Source organism: Aspergillus campestris (assembly GCF_002847485.1).
Source record: "Aspergillus campestris IBT 28561 chromosome Unknown P168scaffold_6, whole genome shotgun sequence".
Lineage (NCBI taxonomy): Eukaryota > Fungi > Ascomycota > Eurotiomycetes > Eurotiales > Aspergillaceae > Aspergillus > Aspergillus campestris.
In genome coordinates, this window is record NW_020194341.1 from 1,498,464 (window position 1) to 1,516,369 (window position 17,906).

A 17,906-nucleotide genomic window follows, 5' to 3' on the forward strand; every position below is an offset into this window, starting at 1 on the left:
TATTTTCCATCGCATGATCCTCTTCAGCTTCATCTTCTCTTGCCCAGGAACCCATTGCGTGTCCCCTGTGGTGCTCCCTCTTTGATCCCACATCATGTTCAAGCTGCCCGGGATCTGCGCGCGGGGTCTGATTCGAGCGACCCGGATCCCCCGTCGGAGTCCATGGGTCCGAAGTGTCACCACCGGTAGGGAATCCACCCGATCGCGATCAAGAAAGAAAGACACGAGGAGAATCGCTGATGGATGACCTGCAGAGGCTGCACTCTCTCCGGCCCTCTTGACCCGAGCACGGGTCTTGAACGCCGAACACACCTCCCTCTCCGCCCAATTGACCGATGCCTTCGATACCAAGATAGCCAAGCGAGTCGGGGAATTAACCCCGATTGCACAGGCCGTGAAGGAATGGGATGAAATCCAGAATGTGTGTGATTGTCATATGAAAGGAGTGGTGTCCGAGAAGAGAGGGTGAAAAAAAATGAGGACTAATCATGTGTGGCCAGTCCATGGTCGAACTCCGATCCCTACTCGATGACCCCGAGACCGACGCCGAATTACGACCACTAGCCCTCGAGGACCTGGAGAGCAGCCAGGCCTCCCTCCCATCAATCGTCGACAACCTCAAACAAGCCCTTATCCCCCGACACCCCTTCGCCACCTTCCCCTGTCTTATCGAGATCCGCCCCGGCGCGGGCGGCGACGAAGCCGGTCTATTCGCCGTCGAAGTCCTCCGCATGTATATAGCCTACTGCACGCGGCGCGGCCTCCGTGCCACCATCATCAAGCAGGACGTGGAGGACGGCACGGCCGAGGATCGCATGAGCGAAGGTGTGATCGAGGTCGAGGCCGACGGGGCCTACGACATACTGCGGACCGAGTCGGGCGTGCACCGCGTGCAGCGCGTGCCCGCCACCGAGTCCAAGGGCCGCACCCACACCAGCGCCGTCAGCGTCATGGTGCTGCCCAGTTTCCCCGAGTCCGACGCCACCGCCCTCGGCTTCGACGACCCCAACAGCGACTACTACATCGACCCGCAGGAGGTCAAGTCCGAGAAGATGCGCGCCGGCGGCGCCGGTGGCCAGCACGTCAACAAGACCGAGTCGGCCATCCGCCTCACCCATATCCCCACGGGCCTCTCCGTCTCCATGCAGGACTCGCGCTCCCAGCACGCCAACCGCAAGAAGGCCTGGCAGCTGCTGCGCGCCAAGCTGGCCGAGCGCCGCCAGGAGGCCCGCGAGCAGGAGACTGTCGCCCTGCGCCGCGGCGCCATGGGTGGCGTTGCCCGTATGGGCCGCGGCGACAAGATCCGCACCTACAACTACAGCCAGAGCCGCTGCACCGACCACCGCAGCGGCATCACCCTCCACGACCTGCACGGCGTGCTCGAAGGGGGCGACGGTCTCGACACGATTATGGACAGCGTCCGCAACTGGATGGTCGAGCAGGAGATTCAGGCCTTGGCCGCGGAGGAAACGGCCAAACTTAAGAATCAGAAGTAAGTGCTTTGGGGTTTTGGGTTGTGTATTTTTACATTTGCATTTCGTACATATACCATAGATGATTTGACAATATTACCGCATGAGACATGAGTTGTAAAATTCATCACAGTATATACCAACGGCCCAGGTCTCAATGGATCGCCTTGTCACGACAGAATGTACACGATAATGAGGATATCAATCAATGGAACAAAAATTAAGCACGATACACCACACCGATAATACAAAGACGCCATATATACACACGCTCCCAATTTGAAAAACCCAGACAGCCAAACCCACAACAGACTAGCGAGACAACCCCTCCCGGCATGCGGCCCACAGAGGCACGAACCCCCCCGTGACACCCTCGGCTTCGCGGTCACGAATCGCCGGGTCCACCAGGAGGATACAGCGCATGAGGTGCTCCGCCACGGCCCCCTGCACCGGTACGGGTGGCGCTTCCCGGCTCATCATGGGCGCCCACGTGGTGACGACGTCACGCGCGCGCCGCACGTCCCCGAGGTCCGCGTGCAGCTGGAACAGCATCGCGTAGTCGGCCGGCGGGTGTGGGCGGCCCTGGAGAGCGGTCCGGCGCCACAGCGTCCAGAATCGGTCAAAGTCGCCATTGCGGAACAGGGTGGCCATGAAGGGGCGGGCTTCATCGGGATGGAAGGGACGGTCGACGGCGCCGGCCAGCCAGGAGAGGAACTGGCTGCCGAGGGTGGGATCTCCGTGGTGCGGATCGAGGGAGTCGTGGGCCGGTAAGGTCGCGGCATGGTACAGCGGGTTGAGAACGCTTAGGTTGAGGAGATCCGTCCCACGGAGACTGAGGTGGTTGAGAACGACGAGAGCCAGCTCCCGGTCGGCGAGAGGCAGCCACCCTGGAGACCCGGCTGCGGCATCGGCGGCCGGCCGCGAAGTCAACAACGCCAAGGCCACCTGGAGGCCCAGATTGTCGGACACCCGATAGCCCAGGGCGCTGCACTCTTTGAACGCGTCGCAGAGGCTCTCCTTGCTATAAGCGGGGTGTCTCCGGGCGATGGCGATGCTAGACAGCTCCATCTGGGCCAGGGCGGCCTCTTCCTCGGAGCGTCCCGCCAATTGACCGTGGAACAGCTGCAGGAACAAGGTCGAGTTCCGATCCGCCGGGCCATCGCCAAGTTCCGATAGAGCTTTCTCGTCGGGTAACCGAGACAGATGACCCAGCAACGACTCGACCGACATGCCCGCTGTGGCCCCGCACCCCGCCATTCCTGCGTTCACCGGTATTTCGAGCGGGACATGGCCGACGGTCGTGTCCTGGTGAAGGGACCGGATGCTGCGACTGCCGTGGATCCGTCGGATTTGTTCAAAGGGAAGATTTACCGGCGACCTGGGAATGGAAAAATTTTCACGGTCAGAGGACAACGGTTGTGTCGGATGGAAAGCACGAGAACGAACATTTGGGGACGGTGCATCAGGCTGTTCCTGAGAGGCTCGTAACTGTTGGCGCTCGGCCCGGTCCAGCGTGGACTGCCACAGACCGTCCAGATCGGTCTCGGTTCTCTTTTCCTCCGTAAAGATCTGGACCACCACGCGAGTGCCCGCTGCGACGCTGCCAAACCCCTCGAAGTTGGGGTCTGGGGTCTCCGGGGCGGGGGCCTTCTCGACCACCCCGGCGTTGACACAGATCCATCCCGTGGTGATCCCATCGTCTTTCTCGTCGAACGTGGCTCCCGACCGGGTGGCCACCCGGGCGCGACGGGCTTTGCGGCGGAGCTTGATCTTGAGCTCATTCCGACCCAGCAGACCATCCGCGTACGGGGTGAGCTTGTAGTTAGTTCGCAGCCAGCGACACAGTCGATCCGCCGACACGTTCAGGTGCTTGACGCTACGGGCGGTGCCAATCACCATGATGACATTCGCCCCCAGCGCCGCGGGAGTCTCCAGGCCTCGTAGGTCAAAGAGCTTCAATTCATCCAGACCGAGATCCTTGAAGGTATAATCCAGCAGCACCGGGAGGATCTGGGGCGGGTTCTCCGGCAGCTCCGGGAGCTTATCGCGGGACGCGACCTGTTCCGGTTCCGACGGGAGACCTTCTTCCTGCAGATACCACGGAATATGCGTCGACGGGGCTTCTGATTCTTCCGCCGCGTTCTCCTCCTTTCCTCGTAGCGCGGGCGCCGGGGGATTCGCCGGTCGCTCCAACTGCGACCGATGGGCTGTGGAGACCAGGGACCGGCCAGCGGAGCGAGAGAGGGAGATTCTGGACGCGACAGCAAGGCCGTCAAAACGAGGCCACGGGGCCCGACGAAGGAAGGCCCGATGCATGATGGCAGGGAATCGCGTTGTGTGGATGGTTGAAGAATAACTATCAGAAGAAGAAGCGAAGAAGAAGTGAAGATATCGAGATCGTCGGATTGATGGGGGGACAAACAGGACAAACCAAACACCTCGGCCCGTTGATTGTTCCGCATCACGTGCTGCCACCCTGTTTGTTATTTTGTCCCCTTTGTTTCTATTGTTTCCTTTGTTCGCTTTGTTCGCTTTGTTTACTTTGTCTCTTGGTTTGGACTTCGATGGAGATCACGGTCGATCATTCACGACGTCTCGTCTCTGTTGGTGGGTCGGGAGCCTTGCCGTCAGGAGATCACCACCTTGTCTCGACCTAAGTCAATCCCTTGGCGCTCCATCAGCGACAATATCGGGTCGATGTTTGTGAACGGACCATCTGACGTAGTCTCCAGGACTGGAAGTCTGTGAAATATCAACGCCCGATGCAGCCACTCCTGAGCCTTGCGTATTGCATTGGGTAACGCGCCGCTGCAGAGACCAGAACCGGGTGATGGAGAGATCCTCCGAGTTCTGCAGGCAGAGAACGTAGGCATGGGCCTCCGTACTTGGACTGAGGCATCGGATTAACCGAGAACCGAGCGACAGGGAGAGGGAGCGCCTCGACATGAGCATGCTTGATCGCGAGCGTCTAGATTAACGGGAGATTTCTCGATTGCGAGGATGGACCATGGATCAATGGCTGACCGGGAGAGTGGAAGAGGTGTCGAGCCTTTGTCCTCTAATCTTTGTTTGAATGGCCCGTGTCACACGAGGCAGGGTTTCGATTGCCAGCGACGAATAGAGCCCTTGGGAATCCCCGTGCAACGATGATAATACATTGTATGGGGCTTTATTTCAAAGAAAGGCGCATCCAAGAACGGGCGCCTCCAAGGAGGATTTCTTTATATCTCGACAATACCCCGGGTCGTCCGTCATGGGGCGTGTTGGCGGATTTGTCCCCTATAAAAACACCCAGCACCCAGATCGAGAGGGATCATTTTAACCCGCTGGAGCCCAAGTCTTACGACCCATCTCTTCCCTCCTACTCGGTCTATAGTGGACCATCCACATCGTTCCACAGCTGTCTACATGGGCCGCTCACTTCTCTGCCGCATCATGGACTTGCTCCTGCCCCCGTGCCCTGAGTACGATTACTCCGCCCTGTCACAATCCTCTCGGCCACACTCCTCTCGGCCACGTTCTTCTCGGCGACGCTCCTCTAGGTCACGCTCCCATCGGTGGCCAGAGTATGAATATGAGTCCTTCCCGCCTCTGACCCGGCGAGAGCAACGCAGGTACGCCAGGCAGAAGCCACGCCCCAAGACCGTCCAGTGGGGAACGGTCACGGTCATTGAGGACGAGCCGCAGGGACGATCCCCCCAGGGCACACGACGCAGCCGCGAGCCTGATGCAGGCACTCACCCCTCCCGTTACCTCCGGCGGATTCGGAAGAGCTCTACACGGCTCGACCACGAGATGTATCTTATTAATATGAGGCGCATGGTCAAACTGGCGGAGTGGCGCCTCGACCTCAGTCATCGTTGTTTCGACGAGGGACTGGGGGAGTATTTCCTTGACCAAATCTTCAGACTCGAAGAACTCTACATGCGTCAAGAGGTCCAGTCGAGGAATCCGCCATCCCGACGACACCAAACCGAGTCAAGGAAGGGATGGTGGGGTGCTGATGTTCACTAGCTGCCAATATTTGGCTTGTCCCCATCGCTTCTTGTTGCAACCCTCCGCTAGAGCTGTAGCCGTACCAGGTTCACACCAGACACAATGTCCATGTACTGTTCATGCTGTCCATGTCATGTTGGCGGTCGCTCGGAGTTCGGCGTTTGTCAGTACATATACTGTACCTCTACTGTACCAATATCCGATATAGAACGTCTGCTTAACAATGAGATTCTTGTGTACCACGCACCAGAGTGGTCAAGATGCACTAGCCATGCCATAATAATTGCAATTCAACTATAGTAATATTCGTAGTTTGAAGTAGTAGAATAGTCTAACTCTGACAGTCACTACCACACCGTGTGAGCCTGAGGCATCGACTCCACCTAATCCAGCTTCAACAATTCCTTCTCTCGCTCTCTCTCTCCCCCTCTCTTCCTCTCTATTCCAACCACTCTCCCAAATCCAGACTAATGGCGGGACCTGTGACTAGCACACATCGAGACTATCATCAAGCCAGTCGATGTTCATGGTACGGCCCTTATATATTCACCCACACCTTCATGCAACGCAACAGTGTACGAACACGGATTTTATCGACCACACCCACCCCCCCCCCCCCTCTCGCATCAGTGAACTCTTATCTCGAGCAATTCTCTTCTGGGATACACATGCTTTGCTCTGCATCCCTGATCCATTTGACGTGGATCGAGCAGAAAGTACGTGACGTGGTGGGTGTCAAACTCGGATATACGTGGAACGCGTGGGCTCATAGAAAGATGGAGCGCTCCACGATTCATCGCGTCGATCCAGCTCGAGGTACGTCTGCATTAGAAAAAAAAATTAAGGTCATCATCGATATGGATTATTATATACATATGGAAAGCACTCCCATCCCTCAAACCATACCCATGTACCCAAACATATGCACTGGCGTGACAGAAATAGAAAGCAAGCAGCAGTCTATTTCACAAATTCATAACTCTGCGACACGGTCACATCTTTATGGATGACCGGCCGATCGGCCATCCCCTTCTGCGACGCCTCGCTGGGCGCCCACGTGCTGTCGTGGTCCGCGCCCTGCGCCGTCGAGATCAGATGCGCCTGGTCGGTATGCGGGTTCCCAACGTACGAGAAGCTGTCCGCGCGGCTTCGCTTCTGCGTCGAGATCTTCTGCCAGTGGTCCAGCTCGTGGGAGCGTAGGTAGCTGTTCTTGGCGTCTTGACTGCTCTTGTTCTTGACGGTGGCAAAAAGTGCGCTCATGGCTGGGAGACAAGCGCAGATGAGTCCGATGCCGGCTTCGGCGTTTCTGTGTTTTGACGTGGGTTAATTTTCTCCTCCAAACAGAGTTCATCCAGGGGAAAAGGGAAAGGGGAAGTGAGGGGAGCACATACGCAGTCAACACCGCTCGAATCCAGAAGTACGTTACATCCGGCGTCTTGCCTTCATCCACCATGATCTGCAGTCGCCAAATACTAAATGCCGTGGCCAGACCACCAGCCCCGAGCATGCCAATAACGCGCAGCTTCTTGACGACGGTCATGTTCAATGACCACAGCATGGGAATGGGCAGGACCAGAATCCACAGGTCGCTGATCATACTGATGGCCGAGTCGGCGATGATCACCTTCTGCTGGTCGATGCAAGTGCCGCCGTTGTCGGTACCGAGCCAGTACGCCGACACAGGGCGGCAGAAGAACACCTTGATGAAGAGCGCTGGGACGTAGTAGCACACCAGAATCGCCAGACTGATATAAATGACGATGACCTTCTTGCGGTCGGGGGCGAAGATGCGCAGCATGACTGACAGGAGGGCCAGTTTAACTGTGAAGACCATCGGGACGTAAATGATGGTGGTGGCATAGGAGGCCTGATGGGGGGTTTATCCGTCAGGAAGCTGGCCAGGTGCAGTGCAATAGAGTGGCGTGCGGAGGTAGGGCCGCCATACCTTTTGAAAGCTGATGAGGCTGCTCATCGGGACGTCCCAGCCATGATATCCGCCTCCATGCTTGTTGACTGTTGTCTGTCAGATCTGTGTTGTGTCCTGGCGGAAGGATTCGAGAAAAGAGATACGTACGCACGAGCATACAGGCACAGAATCCCGTAAACATGGCCTGCGAGACTGAACGTTAGCATTCCCTCATATGGCGTCGTTCAGTCGTTCCGGGTGAAATACCCATCCAGCAAAGGTTGCATCTGCGGGCAAGTGGCAGTCAGTATCGTGGGTGCTCTCTCAGACAGTACAACCCCATATGAGACTTACAGTCTTCCAAGTTGAGGCTCCGGTGCAAGTGTATGCGGACAAGCGCACGAATGATCACCACCACCGTGGTGACCACTAGACACAGGATCTGGGTGACCTTATTCACCGTGTGCAAGGCATCTTGCGGATTCTCAAAGTTGGAGGTGATTCCCGGTGGCGGTGGAATCACCGGTTCGATGTGTTGGACCATATCCCAATCAAGCAATTGGTGGGCTCAAAGGATCAAGAGTATAAAAAGGTCTTGTGCGAGAGGTCTGTTCTGAGGGCGCTCGCTTGGAATGGGATATCAAAAAGCTTAAACCCAGAGAAGTCGTGCAGTGGCAAGTGAAAAACCTAGGAAAAGAACGAGAGACACTCCCGATTTCTATCCTATGTCCCGAACCATGGGGTCGAATTTTTCCACAGGAACCAGGGGATGCCAGGAGAGAAAGGGATCATCTGCTGACGAAACCGGAAAATTTGAGTAGCACTGGAGAACAAGGGACTGGTTCCTGACGGGCCGGGAATGATGGCAATCATTATCAAACAGACGTCTGTCACGTAACGGCCCCTCGGTAAGAACCTACTACGGTGTCTGTGAAGTCGCCAACCCACCAGCTCGGCGGGTCCGCAGCCCGGCAGGATGCGCTAGATCCATCGCGCCAGTTAGCGGAAAAGCCGAATGTCTGCGAGGGGACTAGGATGATAAGGACCCCTGTCAGCCTCGAGTCAGAGCACGTTCTCGTGTCGCTTGCTGACGGCTGACCCCCCCGCTTGCCTGGGTAAGCATTGGCAAGCCGACAAACCACTCGATCCCCGGGCTTTCGACAGATCCGGAATCCTTCCAACACAGCATGGTGAGTCTTATTTTTCTTTCTTCTTCACCATACTCCCCAGTGCACGGCCCGATCAAGGGCTTGAAATTTGGACCCAGAGTCTTCCCCGAAATGTCCCAGGATGGAGGATTGGAGACGAGAGTTTGCCACCGACTCCAGGAAGAGCAATGAGGAACACAATAGTGGAAAAGTCAATTTCGTGGGTCCTGGATAAGGGAATGTGGCCCCTGTCCCAGGAGACCAAATCGAATGTATCGACAATCCTACATCAGGAGGGGGCGATGTTGCGTCGAGCGGAAGTTGGCCCGATCATGTCCCAGGTAACCCGCTTCCGTCGAATGGGGAGGAAACTGATCCCGGCGCGACGGGTCCACAGCCGATCATTGGGTATGGTAGGGTGCGGGATATTCTCGATGCCTAGAATGCATTGTCTGATGTGCATGGATTGAGTATTGCTGGAGGTCTCGACCGTCGCAGCCCAGGGCCATCATCTCGTCCCCACAGGGTCATCGTACCGAGACTGACGACGATTCATTCTTGTTCCGCTTCTTCATTCTGCTTGACGATAGCAATATATTGACGATGTCGCGCCACAGCTTTCCCTCAACCTTTGAGAAAAGCCTTGACCAATGGTTAGTTCGCGCCGATGGTTGCAACTAGTCTCGGTTAGGGGGTTGACGTTAGCGAGTTTTAGGTTAAGGGCCGCGCGGGACGGCTGCCGCGGGTGGGACGGGGTGGGGCGGAGCATAGGCTTGGCAGGAGCTGATTTGTCCAGGTATCAACCCTCCTTTACGACATGCCTTCACTAGCCTTCGGTCCATCAGCCCAGGACTGGCATCCATGCCAGACATATGAAGTTTAAGATTAGTCTGTCTCACAGGGTGAATCATTACTAAACTATTATCACAAAGGGGCTAATATTAATATACAGTAGCAGACTATCTGGTACATACTTAAATGGGTCGCGAAGACCACTGGGCCGTCTCCAACACCCAAGGAGTGACGGTGCAGAGGGCGCCATTGGAAGAAAGAAGAAAAAAGATCAGAATATTAAGAAACGGCTAAAAGAGTGAAGAACACCGAGGGCACATCCGTCATGAACCCTGCACGCCTAGAAGCCCAAAATTCATCGGTTTTTATCAATTACCTCGCCGGTCATTCTAGGGTCTCTGCTCCCCAATTATCATCTCTCTACGAGGAGTTGGAGTTGTCGGCACAGCTAAATGCGGAGCCTGGAATAAAGTCAGCAAGGTTCCTTTCTCTTTCTTCTTTCTCTTCGAAATTTTTTTCTTCGTTTCGCATTAATGACTCGCAGGTGAGACATACCGATTTGGCCCGTCGCGTAGGCGGCCTTGATCTGCATGACCACACCATAGGTGGCACCGACCAGGAAGAATAGACCAAGCAGCACCATTCCCACGTGCAGCACGTAGATGATCTTCTGCAGCAGCGTGCCCCTCTTGTAGTCTCCGTGGTCGTACAGCCACAGCCAGCCGGGAAGCGCCATGGCCAGCGGGGCGAAACACACGGAACCCACCAGCGCAATCAGGAAGGTAAAGATGGGGATGGCCGAGGCCAGCACAAAGGCCAGCGCGCCCATGATGAAAGTCGTCGACAGCCAGGTGCCCCAGTGCACGAGCGAGTTGCTCTGCAGGTGGGGCGAGCCGGCGAGGAGTCGCACGAAAACGTATTTGGCGCCGACCTAGATGATCCACAGTCAGAGGGAATCCACAAACTATCACCAGAGTTGGGGTACATACGTGCAAGTACACCGTGGCGCTGACGATCAATCCTAGCAATCCGACACCGTACGACACCATCTTGACGGTTTGTCCGGCACTCTACATTTCAGTTAGCTCTATGTCTTACCGCAAAGAAAGAAGTAAATGGGGGGAACGCACTCCCAGCGAGGGACTGGCAAGGTACTGGCCGCACCAGCGGTACACGACCAAGCTAAAGGCCAAATAGGAAGCGTTGACCAAAAGCATGCAGAGGTACAGCGGCTTCTTGTAATCCTTGGGGTTGCGCATCTCGGAGATGACGGGCAGGAAGGCACTGGTACCGGCGGAGGAGACGAAGATGGTGCTGGAGGCGACCATGCCGGCCGCAAAGCCGGGGTTGTTGATGGCGTAGAAACCCAGCTCGAAATCGCCCGTCTGGGGGGCCGCTGCAGGACGGTCGACAGTGGTGACTCCGATGACGACGATCAGGACAGCGATGTAAATCGACAAAAATCCGGCGTAAGTCAACCAGCCGACGTGCTGGAGCTTGCGGATCGAGGCCGTGGCGATGGTCACCACGGTGGCAATGAGCGACCACCACACGGTACAGGCGGCGTGGTGCGAGAGCGCATTCAGCGCCGTCGACACGCCAATGATGCCACTGCCCGTCACCAGGATGTAGGCGATGATGAAGAGCAAACCGGTCACCTCCTTGGCCACGACGCCACCGACCACGCCAGCCATGTCGGCCACCGAGTGGCAGCTGGGATGGCGGGCACGGAAGTTACCCAAGATGGTGAAGGCATACGTGTTGAAGCAACCCCAGGCGACGATGCTCAGTGAGCCTCCCACGGCTCCCAGTGCGGCCAGCGACTCCGGCAGAGACAGCACACCCGTGGCAAAGAGAATCTTGGTGAAGATGATCCCGGCATTGAACCAGCCGACCTTACGGAAGTCGACTCCGGAGTCGGTCTGCTTGAACACCTCCTCTTGCTCCCCGAACGTGGTACTGGTCGGACTGCCGCCGGACGGCTCAATGTCTGAGCCCACATGGGCCTCAACCTCTTGCTTTTCCTGCATGACGGATGAGGTTCGTGGGTGGGGGGTGAAGGAGAGTGGAGGGATTAGAGGGACAAGGGACGGATCTCGATGACAGACAAAACCTTGAAAGGATTCTGCTAGCAATCGACAAGACTTGGGGATTTAACACATCCTAGGGTAAATCTTTTTTTTTCCCTCTTATTTTTCCCTTTGCCTTTTCCGCCAGAACGAGTGGAGACCAAGGTAGGGGATGGGGGAGGTCGGTTGGCACTACAAAGTACTAGACGCTGTTTCGAGACCTGGGAGGGGCTGGTAAGCTCCCACTTTTAATGGTCTTACTCTGGATCTTACTTTGCCCTGGCTGCCAGTCATGAAACAACCCTTGTGCTTGCTCATTGGGCGACGACTCAAGGCCAAACAGGCCGATCATCAACAGGAATGAATCCCTGATTACTTGTGGCAACGCAGGGTTTTCCCCCCAGCAATTGTTCCCTGAGGTCTCCCACCCCATTCGAATATGACAGCAGTCAGGGAAACATGACAGCATCCCTGTCGGGTCAGACCCTCCGATCATCGATGGCAGATGATGATTGCACATCCCCGTTGCCCAGAATCACCTCGAAGAAAGGGGAGGGTGGAGAGTTTTCATGTCAATAATTCATGCGATCGTCTCTTGCCGCAATTGGGAGGGGCGAGAAATTAGGGTTACAGAGGTCACGCCATCTCATCTCCTATCAAAATCCCCTTCAATGACCTCCAACAACCCCCCAAAAATGGGGTCAATGAGGCCGATCATGTCGTTCATGACGTCGGGACATTGATTCTGGTGACGGCCTTTCTCCGTTTCGAGAAATGCGATCCGGTTCATGGCCATCCTGCTCGATCCTTTTTCTGCGTCTCTCCTCCCCTCCAACTAGCATCTCCACTAGGAGACTAGTGTCCGACTAATTCCTGAGAACCCACGAGGGTCCACTATCTCCACAGACCACGGTCGACAGGACCTTTGCGTTCAGGAGGTGGAACTTTGACAGTCTGGGACACTAAATCCCCCGGTCATAGCTACTGTGGCCACTGGCCACTGGCCCCCGAGGGGACGGGGTTCGACGCGTTCGACTGCCGTCTGGTCGACCCCCCCCCTCCCCTCATGAACGATACGTGGGGACCGCTCGCTTACTGACTAACTATCTCGGTCGGGCGGTTGACACAACGATAGAGAGCTTGGCCCAGCTTTCGACAGCCGGTCGCCGTAGGATTATCACGCCAAGGGAGGAGGGAGGGGAGGTGGTCGGATTGACATCACCCATTGGTGACTCCGAGACGCGGCCTTCCCCAACGAAATGTATTTCCTAGCAATGGTTGAGGTCTTCTGCACGAATCCGTACTGGTACAAAGCTCCGAGAACAGCGGATCGGAACACCGGAGGGGAAGAAAACATGGCACATCAGCGGCCAAGAGGAATGGTTGGACGGATAGGGGCTGCGCAATGGGGCTGGTCCAATCTATCGGGACGTCCTCATGCATGAGCGAACGCTTTGGGGACCCTCCCCTCCCAGTGTGTTGCCATGGAGGTCTCACGCATTTGGCGTATCGCCCCTCCATCGAGTGCATTCGCTATGTCGTATTTGGGCGGCGGGCGCCTCTAACTGATTCGATCCCATTGTCTCGTTGGTGGACGCCAGCCTCGTGGGTCTTGGGCCCACTGACAAGCTGCTAGTCGCAGGATCGACAGAGATGTGGATCCTTGCGCTCAAACACCCGACCAATGATCATGGAAAGAAACCTGCACAACAGTCAATGGGGATGGGGCAGGTCTGATCAAGACGGACGGAGGTTCTTCCAGACTGGTTTAACTCAGGATGACAGAGGGAAGAACTGGAGAAGCCAGCAACGTGGCATTGGGTGGGACCGTTGGAGAAGGATATCGGAGACATTATTGATGAGTCTAGCTCTATCGATCATTCGATATGAGCATGGCTTCCCCCTCCACTGACGTGAGCTGATAATAGAAGATCCCTGTCGTTACTATTTCCCCCCCTTCTCGTCCGCCCTTCCGTGCTATCTTCGTTCTGATAACTTCCTATCGCTCTGTTCACCTATCCACACCTCCTCTCTCCCCCCTTCTGTCCCCATCCTCCCCCCCTGAGCAGACTCGTGTCTCTCTTTCTCGTGCGGCCCCCTCCTCTCCTAGGACTACACCATGTCCGACTCTCCTACAAACCAAGGCTACAAGCTCGGTGTGGATGTTGGTGGTACCTTCACCGACGTCTACATCTTCACCCCGCACGGTCAGACGGTCCGGGCAAAGGTGCCCACGACCATCCCGGATCAGAGTGTGGGCATCCAGAATGGCATCACCAAAGCCCGCCAACTGCTGAAAGAGCGGTTCGACTGGTCGGGGACTTTCCAGTTCATCCACCACGGCACCACCACCGCCACCAATGCCGTGCTCGAGGGGAAGGGCGCCCGCACCGGTCTGGTCGTCACCTCCGGCCACAAGGACATCCTCGCCCTGCGTCGCTCCCAGATCCCCGGTGGGCTGGGAGCCTGGCTGAACTTCACCCCGCCCGATCCCGTGGTGCCGCTGGAGCGCGTCGTGCAGTGCACCGAGCGCATGTCGGTGCACGGCGAGCCCGTGACCGACGTTGACGTGGAGGGCTTACGGCACAGCCTGCAGGCGCTGGTCCGCCAGCGGCCCGAGGCCGTGGCTATCTCGCTGCTGAACTCGCACAGCAACGACGCTCACGAGCGCATCGTCGCCCGCGTCGTCCAGGAGGAGCTGGGCCCCGATGTCGCCGTTATCTGCTCGGCCGACGTGCTCCGCGAGGTGGGCGAGTACGAGCGCACGGTGACCACGTGCACCAACGCCCTGGTGAAGCCTGTTGTGCAGACCTACCTGCGCAACCTGGCGGACAAGCTGGCCCCCGAAAGCGACACCATCCGCGTGCTGAAGAGTGACGGCGGGCTGACTAGTCTGGCCCTGGCCGGCGAGCTGCCCGTCAACATCCTCATGTCCGGCCCCGCCGGTGGCGCCAAGGGCGTGGCCGACGTCGTGGCCCACAGCACCCCCTACAAGAACCTCATCACCCTCGACATGGGCGGCACCTCCACCGACTGCGCCCTCATCTACAACGGCCAACCGCAGCTGCGCCGGGAGACCGTCGTCGAGAACCTGTCGGTGCGCTCGCCCGCCGTCGACATCCACACCGTCGGCGCCGGCGGCGGCTCCATCACCACCTACATGGAGCTGACCGAGACGCTGCGCGTCGGGCCCGAGAGCGCGGGCGCGGCCCCCGGACCGGCCTGCTACGGCAAGGGCGGCCGCCAGGCAACGGTCACCGATGCCAACCTGGTTCTGGGCTACCTGCCCAAGACGCTGCTGGGCGGCGAATTTACGCTGGACGTGCAGGCGGCCGTGGCGGCTGTCGAGGACATCGCCACCCAGATGAAGCTTCCCGTCCCCCAGACCGCCGAGGACATCATCACCATCATCAACGAGACCATGTACGGCGCTCTGCGCCTGGTGTCGGTCGAGCAGGGCTACGACCCGCGCGAATTCGCCCTGGTGGCCTTCGGTGGCGCCGGACCGCTGCACGCCAACGCCGTCGGCGAGCTGCTGGGCGCCTGGCCTGTCATCGTCCCGCCGTCGCCGGGTATCCTTTGCGCCCAGGGCGACGTGACCACCAAGCTGAGCCACGAACAGTCAACCACCTTCATTCGCCTGATCACCGAGACCACCGCCGACGACGCTCGCGCCCGGTACGCCGCCCTGGAGGCGCAGTGCCGCGAGACGCTGCAGCGGACTGCGGGCGAGAGCGGCCCCACCGAGTGGACGTCCAAGTACCAGGCGGACCTGCGGTACAAGGGACAGGCGCTCACCATCACCGTCGACCTGGACGCCGCCGAGCTGGCGGTCCTCGACACCCCCGCCTGGCACGGCGGCCTGCGGGCCAAGTTCGACCGCCAGCACCAGCAGCTGTTCACCTACACGCTGCCGGACTTCGAGCTGGAGCTGATGCGTCTGGGCGTCGTGCTGGAGGACGCCTCCCCCGGCATCGACATCCCCCAGGTGGGCGCTGCGGCGTCGCCGGCTCCGCCCGCGGAGGCCCGGGTCGGGGAGCAGACGATCATTGTGCGCGGCGTGGAGCAGACGGCGACGCTGTGGGACCGCCAGGGCATCACTCAACAGGGGGTGCGCGTCGACGGACCCTGCATCATCACGGAGATGGACAGCAACACTCTGATCCTGCCAGGCTACTACGGCGAGATCGACGCCATCGGTAACATCCTCATCCAGCCGGTGGACCACAAGCCCCGGGACGCGGTGGAGTCGCACACGCCCGAGACGGCCGGCGAGCTCGTCCGCAGCACGCCGCTGATTCCCACGCTGGTGGGAGCGGCGCTGGGATCGATCCGCGGCGAGATGGACTCGATGATGCTGCGGTGCAGCATGTCGCCAGCGATCCGCGAGCAGCAGGACGAGTTCAACGTGATCACGAACTCGGCGGGCAAGATGCTGGTGGGCCAGTTCGGCAGCTTCATCACGCAGTTCCTCGAAATCTGGCACGGCACGATCGAGGAGGGCGACATCTTTGTGACCAACGACACGTACCAGGTGCAGGGGGCCATCAGCCATCTCAACGACCTCATCGTGCTGCTGCCCATCTTCCACGAGGGCCAGATCATCGGCTGGGCGTCGCAGTTCGGCCACCTGACGGACGTGGGCGGCATGGTACCCGGCAGCATGTCGATCAACTCCACCTCGGTCTTCGACGACGGCGTCCAGGTGCCGTGCGTCAAGCTGTACGCGCGCGGCGTGCTCAACGCAGACCTGATCGAGCTGCTGGTGCGCAACTCGCGCCAGCCCGCCTGGTACCGCTCCGACCTCAGCGCGCTGGTGGCGGCCTGCACCATGGCGGCGACGCGCGTGCGCGAGCTGGCGGCCCGCTTCGGCCGCGAGGTCTACCTGGCGGCGTGCGCCGAGCTGCTGCATCGCAACCGGGCGGGCTTGGCCAAGATCGTCGAGCGGCAGTTCGACGACAAGGAGAGCCGGTTCACCGACTTTGTCGACGACGACGGGCACGGAATCGGTCCGTGGGCGCTGTCGTGCTCGATGCGCAAGGTCGACGGGAACCGGCTGCGCTTCGACTGGTCGGGCACGTCGCCGCAGAGCACGCACAGCATCAACTTCTACCTGTCCGAGACCATGTTCCGCATGTTCATCGGATACTACCTCATCGCGGCAGCGGCGCCGGGCACGGTCATCAACGACGGCTTCCACGACCTGGTCGACGTGTACATCCCCGAGGGCACGGTGCTCAAGCCCGTGCGGCCGGCGCCCATCTCGTGCCGCACGCATTTGATGGGCCGCACGCTGGACATCGTCCAGGCGCTGATCGGCCAGAAGCACGACGCCTACCAGGCGGCCGCCGGCTTCAGCGACTCGCCGCACTTCTTCTACTCGGGCTTCAAGCCCAACGGCGAGTGGTACCAGCTGTACCAGATCGGGTTCGGCGGTGTGCCCGCGCGCCAGGCGGGCGACGGACCCGACTGCCACTGCCTCTTCCCAGCCATCAAGTCCATCCCGACCGAGAGCATCGAGCTGAACTACCCGTTGCGCATCGAGGCCAACGAGAGCATGGCCGACAGTGGCGGCCCGGGCTTCTACCGCGGCGGCAACGCCCAGCGCACCCTGTACCGCTTCCTGGCCCGCGGTGAGTTCAGCCTGCACGACGACCGCTGGTTCACCAAGCCCTGGGGTCTGAAGGGCGGCAAGCCGGGCTCGCGCTCGCGCAAGGTGCTGTTCCGCCACTCGCAGTCCGCCACCAACCCGCCCACGGAGATCCTGCCGTCCAAGTGCGACCACGTCCGCGTCGACCCGGGCGACCTGCTCGAGTGGGTGACCTGGGGCGGCGGTGGTCTGGGCGATCCCCTGACCCGGCCGGCCGAGAAGGTCGCCCTCGAGGTCAGCCGCAAGCTGGTGACCTTCGACGGCGCGCGCCTGGGCTACGGCGTCGTTGTCACCGAGGATTTCACGGTCGACACGGCCGCCACCGATGCGCTGCGCACAGAGATGCGTCTGGAGCGCGCCCAGCTGGGCGAGCCCCCGGTCTACGACCGCGGCGGCAGCATCGAGGAGCTGCGCCAGTCGTGTCTGGCCGAAACGGGTCTGGAGCCGCCGTCGCCGCAGTGGGAGGTGGATGTGTATGGACCGCACTCCGGGGTCCCGTACGTGCGCCAATGGTACGATGAGATGAAGACCAAGAACGGGTGGGATCTGTAATTTGCTTTCCTGATCGCAGTGATGGGAAGGGACGATGTATTTGAACCATAATGTGAGATAGATACTATCAATATGTTTGATTTATCTCAAATCGTAATTCCTGTATAAGATTCCACCGTAGAACGTGACCGCGCGTACCCTAAGAGCATCGCCCCCTGCAAGGTACATCGTTTGCCTCCTCGCAGCATGCCTCTATGACGCTGGCGCTGCCCATCCTGTCCGCCACCAAGAGAGGCCATATCCCTGCTCTGTTCAGTGGGTCCCGATCCCGACCAAAGCGGCGACCTGCATCCCAGGCACCTAGTGGGCCAGTCAGGCCAT

At 58.9% G+C, this 17,906-nt stretch overlaps 7 protein-coding genes across 7 annotated transcripts; 3 read left to right on the forward strand and 4 right to left on the reverse strand.

Annotated features, from left to right (window-relative positions):
• Positions 1–53: 53 nt before the first annotated feature.
• On the forward strand, positions 54–1,582 carry P168DRAFT_327444 (putative mitochondrial translation release factor (RF-1)). Its single transcript, XM_024841242.1, has 3 exons — positions 54–185; positions 255–421; positions 501–1,582. The coding sequence occupies exons 1-3, from the start codon at positions 95–97 to the stop codon at positions 1,494–1,496; spliced, it is 1,254 nt and encodes a 417-aa protein (XP_024693097.1). The 5' UTR covers positions 54–94; the 3' UTR covers positions 1,497–1,582.
• On the reverse strand, positions 1,562–3,842 carry P168DRAFT_290565 (RsfS/YbeB/iojap family protein). The gene has a single exon (XM_024837246.1). It carries the CDS (start codon positions 3,786–3,788, stop codon positions 1,785–1,787), a length of 2,004 nt encoding a protein of 667 aa, XP_024693098.1. The 5' UTR covers positions 3,789–3,842; the 3' UTR covers positions 1,562–1,784.
• Positions 3,843–4,012: 170 nt separating this feature from the next.
• On the reverse strand, positions 4,013–4,482 carry P168DRAFT_290567 (uncharacterized protein). The gene has a single exon (XM_024837247.1). The coding sequence runs from the start codon at positions 4,422–4,424 to the stop codon at positions 4,131–4,133; it is 294 nt and encodes a 97-aa protein (XP_024693099.1). The 5' UTR covers positions 4,425–4,482; the 3' UTR covers positions 4,013–4,130.
• A 425-nt stretch (positions 4,483–4,907) lies between these two features.
• P168DRAFT_318829 (uncharacterized protein) lies at positions 4,908–5,486 on the forward strand (the record flags this gene model as incomplete). Its single annotated transcript, XM_024840223.1, has 1 exon — positions 4,908–5,486. One exon carries the CDS (start codon positions 4,908–4,910, stop codon positions 5,484–5,486), a length of 579 nt encoding a protein of 192 aa, XP_024693100.1.
• Positions 5,487–6,428: 942 nt separating this feature from the next.
• Positions 6,429–7,918, reverse strand: P168DRAFT_318830 (uncharacterized protein; the record flags this gene model as incomplete). Its single annotated transcript, XM_024840224.1, has 6 exons — positions 6,429–6,774; positions 6,860–7,335; positions 7,414–7,481; positions 7,543–7,579; positions 7,642–7,661; positions 7,729–7,918. 6 exons carry the CDS (start codon positions 7,916–7,918, stop codon positions 6,429–6,431), a joined length of 1,137 nt encoding a protein of 378 aa, XP_024693101.1.
• Positions 7,919–9,734: 1,816 nt separating this feature from the next.
• Positions 9,735–11,344, reverse strand: P168DRAFT_297350 (amino acid transporter; the record flags this gene model as incomplete). The annotated part of the gene is made up of 5 exons (XM_024838170.1): positions 9,735–9,775; positions 9,870–10,245; positions 10,304–10,384; positions 10,445–11,257; positions 11,315–11,344. 5 exons carry the CDS (start codon positions 11,342–11,344, stop codon positions 9,735–9,737), a joined length of 1,341 nt encoding a protein of 446 aa, XP_024693102.1.
• A 2,127-nt stretch (positions 11,345–13,471) lies between these two features.
• On the forward strand, positions 13,472–17,628 carry P168DRAFT_269537 (uncharacterized protein). Its single transcript, XM_024835145.1, has one exon. The coding sequence runs from the start codon at positions 13,503–13,505 to the stop codon at positions 17,583–17,585; it is 4,083 nt and encodes a 1,360-aa protein (XP_024693103.1). The 5' UTR covers positions 13,472–13,502; the 3' UTR covers positions 17,586–17,628.
• The last annotated feature ends 278 nt before the right edge of the window (positions 17,629–17,906 follow it).

Excerpts from the sequence above, each read along its gene's own strand:
- P168DRAFT_327444 (XM_024841242.1), top strand. The coding sequence starts at position 95 with ATGTTCAAGCTGCCCGGGATCTGCGCGCGGGGTCTGATTCGAGCGACC. Across the intron at positions 186-254 it reads GGTCCGAAGTGTCACCACCG|AGGCTGCACTCTCTCCGGCC; the intron begins GTAGGGAATCCA and ends GATGACCTGCAG. Across the intron at positions 422-500 it reads AATGGGATGAAATCCAGAAT|TCCATGGTCGAACTCCGATC; the intron begins GTGTGTGATTGT and ends ATGTGTGGCCAG.
- P168DRAFT_290565 (XM_024837246.1), bottom strand. The coding sequence starts at position 3,788 with ATGCATCGGGCCTTCCTTCGTCGGGCCCCGTGGCCTCGTTTTGACGGC.
- P168DRAFT_290567 (XM_024837247.1), bottom strand. The coding sequence starts at position 4,424 with ATGCTCATGTCGAGGCGCTCCCTCTCCCTGTCGCTCGGTTCTCGGTTA.
- P168DRAFT_269537 (XM_024835145.1), top strand. The coding sequence starts at position 13,503 with ATGTCCGACTCTCCTACAAACCAAGGCTACAAGCTCGGTGTGGATGTT.